The sequence below is a fragment of the Ricinus communis genome, chromosome 7 (genome assembly GCF_019578655.1).
Source record: "Ricinus communis isolate WT05 ecotype wild-type chromosome 7, ASM1957865v1, whole genome shotgun sequence".
NCBI classification, from domain to species: domain Eukaryota; kingdom Viridiplantae; phylum Streptophyta; class Magnoliopsida; order Malpighiales; family Euphorbiaceae; genus Ricinus; species Ricinus communis.
Genome location: NC_063262.1, coordinates 16,826,389 through 16,835,914, shown reverse-complemented (window position 1 = coordinate 16,835,914; position 9,526 = coordinate 16,826,389). Strand labels below are relative to the sequence as shown.

At 25.9% G+C, this 9,526-nt stretch overlaps 1 protein-coding gene across 2 annotated transcripts; it reads left to right on the top strand.

Annotated features, from left to right (window-relative positions):
- The first annotated feature begins 1,866 nt into the window (after positions 1 to 1,866).
- LOC8287593 (myb-related protein 308) lies at positions 1,867 to 3,648 on the top strand. Of its 2 annotated transcripts, XM_025156306.2 has the most exons (3): positions 1,872 to 2,576; positions 2,713 to 2,842; positions 2,930 to 3,648. In XM_025156306.2, exons 1-3 carry the CDS (start codon positions 2,444 to 2,446, stop codon positions 3,549 to 3,551), a joined length of 885 nt encoding a protein of 294 aa, XP_025012074.1. In that variant the 5' UTR covers positions 1,872 to 2,443; the 3' UTR covers positions 3,552 to 3,648. The 2 variants fall into 2 exon arrangements, with proteins under 2 accessions (XP_048232324.1, XP_025012074.1); XM_048376367.1 differs by having other exon boundaries at positions 1,867 to 2,576; positions 2,713 to 3,648.
- Positions 3,649 to 9,526: the final 5,878 nt, after the last annotated feature.

Sequence of the window (9,526 nt, the reverse complement as noted above, 5' to 3'; positions counted from 1 at the left end):
TTCAAGTTGGGAAAGTTTAGACAAACGGAGATTAATTCCGCATTTATTTGTTTACCGTTTGTGGCTGTTTTTCCCATCATTTGGACCAGAGATTAAAACCACTAGAATCATGAGAGGTAGTTCTAGGAATATTACTTGCACGGATGACTCAGTGAGCCAAATGATATCCATTTTTCATAGAATAAAGACCATTCCGATTAAAAGCCCAAGATAATACATTATTGGATTGTCGAAAACTCAAGAGCATATTGGATATCATAGTAGCCTCAACTAGAGAAAATAAAGAAGACACCAACTCATGATTCCAGGAACCTGACTCTAGAAGTAAATCACTCACCACCAAGTTAGCATCGTTATAACCCATAGGGGTGAGTTCTTTAGACTTTGGATGCCCAAGCATCCATCTATCCTCCCACACTCTAATGGACCTACAGTTACCAATGATCCAGTATCTGCCTTTTCCAATAATCCATCTTGCTTCTGGCAAGCTTCTCCAAGTATAGTTGGGTTGGAAGCTGAGCGAGGCATTCATGATATCACCTCTAGAGAAATAACGAGCTTTTAACAATTGACCAATCAAAGAAGGAGAATTAGTAACTAATCTCCAAACTTGCTTAGCTAGCATGGCTAGATTAATGACATTGAAATCCTAGAGCTAGGCCCCCATCTCGCTTACTTCTACATAATGTTCCCAGTTGCACCAATCAACCTTTCTCTCATTTTGTTGTTGTCATCACCAGAAATTAGAAATCAAAGAATCAATCTTGTCACAGATGAATTTAGGAATTAAGAAACAACTCATTAGGTAAGTCGGGATTGATTGGGCTATGACTTTGATAAGAATCTCTTTACCGGCTTTTGAGAGGAGTCTCTCCTTCCAACCTTTCAACTTATCCATCACCCTATCCTGGATAGTAGAGAAAATAAGTTTTTTAGACTTACCAATCACTAAAGGTAGGCCACGATATTTTCCATGGCTTAACACTTGCTTGACCCCCAACTTTCGTTGGACATCATCCTTCAAATGGGCAGGCACATTTCAGCTAAAAGAAATTTCAGACTTATCAAGATTGATCTGCTGACCCGAGGCACTAGCATATTCCTATATAATACTCATATAATGATCTGCCTCCTGAAGAAAAGGTGAGAAACAATCGGAGCCCCTCTACAGATCTTCAGACCATGTATCAGTCCCTCCCTCTCCTTAGCTCTAATAAAAGAAGAAAATCCCTCAGCACAAATAATAAATAGGTAAGGGGATAAAGGGTCTCCCTGCCTGAGACCTCTTTGAGGGGAAAAAGGATTATAGGTACAACTATTCAACATAATTGAAAAAGACACTAAAGAGACACAACACATAACAAGACTAACCAAAGAAGAAGGAAAATCAAGTTTGGACATCATAGCCTCTAAAAAACACAATCCAGTCAGATCATAATCTTTGCTTATATCCAGCTTTAGAGCAAAATGGCCTTTCTTATCTGTGACCTTTTTTTTTCATGTATTGGAAGAGCTCAAAAGCAGAGAGAGCATTATGGAGCACTGCGTGAGGTCAATTTATATATATTGAACCTTGATTGACAAAGAATGAGAGCTCTTCTTTATTAACTGGATTAATCCCATAAATTTTTTAAATAATTTATCTAGCACTATCTGAAGTCAATTTATATATATTGAACTATATGTAAGATTATATATATAATTAAAATGTAAAATGTATTTTTAAGTCCTTAAATTGCTCAGTGTTATTTCATTAAGATATTTTATTTTATTTTGTTTCATTAAATTTTTGTATTTTTATTTTATGTAATCAAAACAAAAATAAAAATAAAAAAGCTCATAAAATAAACAAAAATTTTATAAAATCTGTATAAAAAGTTTTCAATAAAACTAAAAATAAAAATACGTCAACTCAACAAAACAAATTTAGATTTCAACAACACAATAGAACAAAATTAGGATTAACAATGCATTTTACTAATTAAAAAATGGAATATGTTCACCTCAGTGAACATGAAATGTATGCGGATGGCAAGAGGAATAAAATAGTGGCATGGAATGGGAGCAAAAAAACAAATAAAACAAAAATAGCGGTACAGAATTAGAAGAAGAAAAACAAGGGAAGGGAAAGAGAAAGAGAAATAATAACCCCAACAACATGTAAAGTAGAGCTACCTACCAAATCCAGCACTAACTTAATTGTAGCCACTCGTCTTTCTCACCAACTCGGTCAAATACCCATTCCAAACACTTGAATATTAATAATTGGTAGGTTCCCGAGTCAATTGCATCCTTTCTCTTCCTCTCCTCTCCTCTCCCTCACCTCACTGCCTTCCAATTTATATTCTTTTGTCTTCCATTTCTCTTCACTTTGTCCACAATCTCACACCCACATATATTTTTCTTGTTTCGAGCTCCTTTTACTGCTCCTTTTAGGTAAACCATGGGCAGATCTCCTTGTTGTGAGAAAGAGCACACAAACAAAGGTGCATGGACGAAAGAGGAAGATGAGCGTCTCATTAACTACATTAAACTTCATGGTGAGGGTTGTTGGAGGTCTCTCCCCAAAGCTGCTGGTACAAGCCCTGCCCTTTACCCTTTTACGCTGACGTATAAAAGAAAGTTGAAGAGGAAGAGAGTTAATTCTTTATTTTTGTGGGTGCTTTGTATCATAATATGTTTCTTCTAATTTTGCTTTGGTTCTTGAGTTAGGTTTGCTAAGATGTGGCAAGAGTTGTAGGCTTAGGTGGATAAACTACCTTAGGCCGGATCTCAAGAGAGGAAACTTCACAGAAGAAGAAGATGAACTCATCATCAACCTTCATGGCTTACTTGGAAACAAGTATATAATTTCTTTCAATGAGCTTTTTATTAACTGGGTTTCTCTTAGTTTTTGTTTAAATATTTTGCTTTTCCGATATCTCTTTAGATGGTCTCTTATTGCTGCTCGCCTACCTGGAAGAACTGACAATGAAATCAAGAACTACTGGAATACCCACATCAGAAGAAAGCTCTATAACCGTGGAATCGACCCTCAAACTCACCGTCCTCTCAACTCCACCACCAGTGTGGCCACCGCGAACAGTGACACGACCACCTCAGCCACTGCAGCACTTATCAGTAGCAGGAAGGAAAGCACTGATATGAGCAACAGCAGTAGTGTTTCTCAGTTATTAGAAATCCAAAACCCATTGGCACCAATTACTAACATGAAGGATTGCAAATCCAATATTATCAAGGTTGGTACAGATACGTCAGCTGAAGATTCAAACTGCAGCAGCGGTGTGACAATGGAAGAAGCATACCCAAAAATCAATCTTGAGCTATCTATAGGTCTTCCACATCATCAGTCTCCTCAGATTTCTTCTATAAGTTTTACCGAGCAGAAACAAAGAAACCAACAACATCAACACCAACTGTTTGCATATCTATTTTCTGGGTCATCTACTAAATCTATATGCCTGTGTTGCAGCTTAGGGTTTCAGAATAATAAAATATGCAGTTGCAGCAATAGTGTTATAGAGAGTTGGAGACATCCTAATCGCTCTTGAAACTCAAAACTTACTTCCTATGGTGGAAACAAACAAAACCAACCCAAAAGTAGTTGTAATAACGCAACAGTTTTAACAAATTTTCCATACTGATCAATTTTGGCTTTAATTTTAGTTATTTAGTTTCGATTTTCGTTATTATTTAGTTATTCTCTATTTCTATTTCATGTTTCCTTCTTCTAATTTCTCCTTTCTTATCAAATACTTTTGCATGTTTTGTTATTTCAATTGCCAATATAGATTAAGTTATAGTAAAATTAGAATTAAAAAATCAAAATAAAAAAATTAATTTAATTATTAAATTCAAATAATTTCAATTTTTTTTTAATTATTTGCAATCTCTATTCTGATAACGTCAAACTTTTTTAGAAGGAAGAAAAAAGACATTCATGCGAATTGCATCAAACGGTGACACATCAGCCTAATTAAGCAAGCAAGCAGCAAGAGACAAAATTGCCGGAGCTGTCAATTTCTTCTCCTAATTACTATTACATTTATATTACTTAGCTTGAAAATAAATATATATTTTGATTTAATTAAAAATTCAAACATAATTTTTTTCTCATTTATAATTTAAAAAGAAAAAAGAAACTTTTGGTACAAATAACTAGGTGAAAAATAACTAATTATATCTAGAAATATGCTTTTTAGTTATATTTTTAAGTTACGCACACGAGGAGTCCATGAATCATGTAATGATAGTGACATTACTTTTATATAACTAATCTAATGTATTCTAATTTTACTTAAAAAGTGACTAAGCGCAACGAATGTTAATTAAATAGTATTAGTTACATTTATAAATTATGCAGATTATTTAAGTGAAAACAAATCTAGATCGCTAAGCACTAAGCATGTTCCTTTCACTTTAAAAAGCCAGTTGAATGGTACTAAACACTTTTCTTTACATGTCCAATATTTTATGAATTTTTTTAAGTTATATATACTAGTAGTGCATCTATATGTTATGTTGCACAATCATTATTAATATTTCGATTACAAAATTAAATTTATAAATATAATTTAATATGTTCTTTAGTATTTAATATTAGTTTATAATATTTTAAAATATAATAGCAAACTAACTATTTTTAAATGTCTTTAATTATTTTAAAAATTTTATTAGTGCAATAATATAAAAATATTTTTAAAATATTTATTTATTAATTCTAATATTATATAAACTAATACTATCAATATAGATATTGCTATTTTTAAATTAAAAATTATTATAATAATACTTAAAAGTTAATCTATTAGTGAACATAATATTTAAAAATATTATTTTCTATTTATAAAAATATTATCTAATTTAAAAACTAATTTATTAGTTAATTTAATATTAAAATATAATTAATATGTTATTCTTAGAATAATCATTATCTAATTAGAAAATTAATTATTATCTAATTAGGTTTTTGATTTATTATTAATATGTTAATTCTTAGGATTAAAATGAGTATTTAATAAAAAAATCATAAAATTACATATATGTTTAAGTTTCATGGGTCAAAAGCAAGTATACATGTCAAAACAACAATCTTATGTGTCAAAAATTAAGTATACGTTTCCAGAATTAGACATACATATCAAAAAAATTTAAAGTTTCAGAAAATAATGTGTATATATATATATAATTATTTACTTGTGCGCAATTAAGTTAATAGATACAATTTAATAAAAAATTAATATTTAATATTGATTTATAAAATTTTAAAAAAATAATAATAAACTAAGTATTTCTAAATATTCTTAATTTTTTAGAAAATTTAAATTTTATTTATATAATAATATAAAAATTATATATTAATTACTTTTAATATTATATAAATTAAGATATCAATACAATTAGTATTATTACTTTTTAGGATTAAAGATTTATTATATAATTAAAAATATAATTTATTATTGAATATATATTAAAAATATAACTTAAGATGTTATTTTCTAGATTAGAATTATTATCCAATTACAAAACTAATTGACCAGTTAATATAATATTAAAATATAATTAATATAATATTTTTATAATAGAATTAGTATTATGATCTGATTAGTAAACTACTTATTAGTTAATATAATATTAAAAAATAATTAATATATTTTTTAAAAATTAAAGTCAGCGTTTAATTAGAATGTAACTTATGAATCAATAAATTAATAGAAAAATTATAAAGTTATATATAAACTTAAATTATATGTGTCAAAAGTAAGTACACATGTCAAGATAAAAAATTTATGTGTGAAAGCGTACATATAAAAAAATTTAAGTCTCACAAATTAATATATATATATATGTGTGTGTGTGTTTAAATAATAACATATATATCAATTATACAATATTAAATTATAATATTTTTTATTTATTCGTTGCGGTATATATTTTTAAATAAAAAATAATAATTTTATTTTGTAAATCAAATTTAAATAATTTATATCAAAAAGTAATATGGCCCACCAATTTAATTTCTATTTCTTCACTATAATATATTGAGTTTTTTCTTTCAAAGGAGTTGCAGGATACGGATTTATAGCCATAAAAATAAGGGATTTTTTTACAAATATCCAAAAAAACGTTAAAAATATCATTTACTATTAAAAGTTTTTTTCTTTTAAAATACTATAAATTAAAAAATCATTTCAAAAAATATGGAAATATATATTAGGTATACCTTTTTTATAAAATGATATATATTATTAGCAACTTGGTATATATTTTCATAATTTTTATGATATTTTAACTTTTTGTATATATTACTATATGTCTGACATATGTTTAATTGTAGGTCAAACTATTGGAGAACCGAATATATACAAAACTAGTATTTAAAATCATCATAAGGAGAACTTCTTTTATAAATGTACAGTAAAAAGTATATATTAGGTATATGTTGGATATATATTAATCAAAATTCTAATTTTTTAATTTAAATTTTTTAATTTAAAAAATTATTTTTCTTAATAACAATAATATCAATTTTAATTGATTAATTTAGTTAAAATATATATAATAACTCTCGTGATTATTAGAAATTAGGAAAAGGTGTTGTGATAATTATTTTATTATTCTATATTTTTATGAAATTATTAAATATTTTGTATACTTATAACATAATATAATAAAAAAGTAGAAGCAAATGAGATCCATTCGACAAAATATGAAATACATTATCTGATATTTGAAATATTTTAATATATATTTTTTATTTATTTCAAATATAGAAAACTAAGAAGATAAATTCTAAAAATGGATATACATTATATTTATTTTAGTATCTGTTGTATATATTTATAGTGCATTTTAAATACTTATATTTTTAAAAAGGTCAAAAATAGCAACAAAGGTTATATGCTCAACAAAATATGATATACATTAAATATATATTTGGTATTTGCAACTATTTTAATTCATATAGATTGCATATTTATAAGAAAAAGTACACTCTTAGAAAATACTATACATTACACTTATTTTATTATATATTGGGTATAAAATATATATTTTAGATATATATTAGATATATGCTAGGTAACTTCTAATCAAAATTTCAATTTGTTTAATATGTTTTTATTCTAAAATTTAATTTTTTTTCCAGTAGCAAAGATATAATGTTAGTGTTTGTTCAAAATAATGGAATACATTCAATTTATTTTAATAAATGTTCCCTCGCTATATTTATATCTTTAGAAAAAAAAAAAAGTTAAAGTGAATGATATACATTTTATGAATTTTAGTATATATTTGATATATATGTATAGTATATAAAAAGTATTCGAAATTCGTCTTTAGTTTCAACTTGTATCTTTGATATCTATGCATATGTAAGTTTGGTCACTATTTAAAAAAAATTACCAATTTTTTAAAATAAGCATATTATCAAATCTCATAAGTACGAACCGTAATCCTATTTAATTCAATTTATTAACCAACTCAAGTAATATTTCATTGTTTGTTCATACATAGGTAACCTAGGCAGTAAAATATATTTTAAGTCAATTCAATACTTACAGTGTTTTAACAAAAAGAGAAAAAAAAATTTTAATGTGCTCAAATAATATATCAAAAACTAAAAACTATTAAAAACTCAGACTCAAAATTTGTGCGCATTTCTGTAAAAAAAAAAAGAAGAGGAAAAAGTTAATAGCAAACTATTGTATGCTTCAAGCATATTAACAAACAGTTGAAAGACAAGAGAATTTGAAGTCATAAGTTACCATTTTATTCACTTTAAGATATCCAAAAAACTATTTAGCTTTTCAATATTTATATTTATATTTTATTCAACAATAACACAATATAAAATTCGAATCAAGCATCAATAAATCAATTCCAACAAATCAAAATTAAAAAATCATACATCCAAAACTTTTTGGATAGAAACACATCAATACCCATCTAAAAATCATATAGAAAGAAGAAACGATTGAGAAAGGAGCAAGCACCGTTGAAGTAAAGTGTTGGTGATTACAGTGACATCGTTAATTATTATCTAAAAGTGTTGATAATTCTCTTATGAACAAGTAGAGAAACAAAAAAAAAAAAAATTGATGGATTAAGATTATTTTGAAAAATAGTTAAAGAAAAAAAATTAAAGCTTCTTTGGACATAATCCTATAAAAAAAAGTTTACAGTTTTAAAAAATATGGGTTGTATATATTTAAAAATAAAAAAAATCTTACTATATAAATAATTTTACTTCAAAAGAGACAGTATTTTATATAATTTCCTCTAAAAAAACGAAATAGATATATACCAAGCACCCAAATCTTATTTCAACTACTCGGTTAGATATGCCAATATAATCACCCAAATCTTTATGAATCTTGTTAAGATTTGTATAAGCTTATAAATCTTTTCATTTAGTCCTAAAAGAGATTTAGTCTCTACTAAAGTATAATGTAGCAAAATAATCTCTTTGCTATTTAAATAAAAATTAGTCATTTATCCGTGCATTGCACGACATTATTGTTATTCTAATTATAAATTAAGTTGTTAGATACAATTTAATAATATTTTAATATTTAATATTATTTTATAAAATTTTTAAAAAATAATAGCAAACTAACTATTTTTAAATGCTCTTAATTTTTTTTAAATTTTTAAATTTTTAAATTTTATTAATATAATAATATAAAAATTATTTAAAATTATTGATTAATTGATTTTAATATTATATAAATTAATAGATATATGTAGATTATTTTATCTAGATATTATTTTTATTTTTCTTAAATTTTTGAATTTTAATAAATAAAAATAATTAATTAAAAAATTCAATAAAAAGATTATATTGAATTTTGAAAGATAATAATATTCATTGGTATTTAGGTTTCTTGGAATTGAATATTAGATAATCAAAATATATTTTTTAAAACATTTTATACTAGGCATATGTTACATATTATATATATATAAATATTTAATATATATTCAAACTTTTAACTGTTTTCCAGGTTAATTATCGGATCGGATCTGAAAATCATGAGACATTCTATAGTTTTTGGTGAAAACTAAAAATTTACTATCCAAGGAAAAAACAATATTTGGAAAAGGCATAAAAAAATGAGGAGGGAGACAGGGTAATGGTAGGGTCACATGGGTTGTTAAGGTACAGCCATATGCCATAAGCCATAAGGAAGAAAGAACCTGAGAGCAGTTGTGGTTGGTAGATGGGTGACGTCTGCTAGACAACTACCCTCTGTCTCTTCTCATAAATTCCTGGCTTCTGCTGCATGACTTTTTGTTAAATGTTTTCTTTCTCTTTTGTTTTATTCAATTATCTTTACACGTTACATATAGAATTAGCAAAATATTATCTAAAAATAAATAAATAAAATAAAATATTTACCATGTAATTTTATTTATTAAACAATTGATTTATATTAATTAAATTATTAGTTAATAGTATTTATTATAATAAAAATCAATTAATGTAAACATATAGTTAGTAAATATCGGTATAATTTTGATCTAT

Excerpts from the sequence above, each read along its gene's own strand:
- LOC8287593 (XM_048376367.1), top strand. The coding sequence starts at position 2,444 with ATGGGCAGATCTCCTTGTTGTGAGAAAGAGCACACAAACAAAGGTGCA. Across the intron at positions 2,577-2,712 it reads GTCTCTCCCCAAAGCTGCTG|GTTTGCTAAGATGTGGCAAG; the intron begins GTACAAGCCCTG and ends TTCTTGAGTTAG.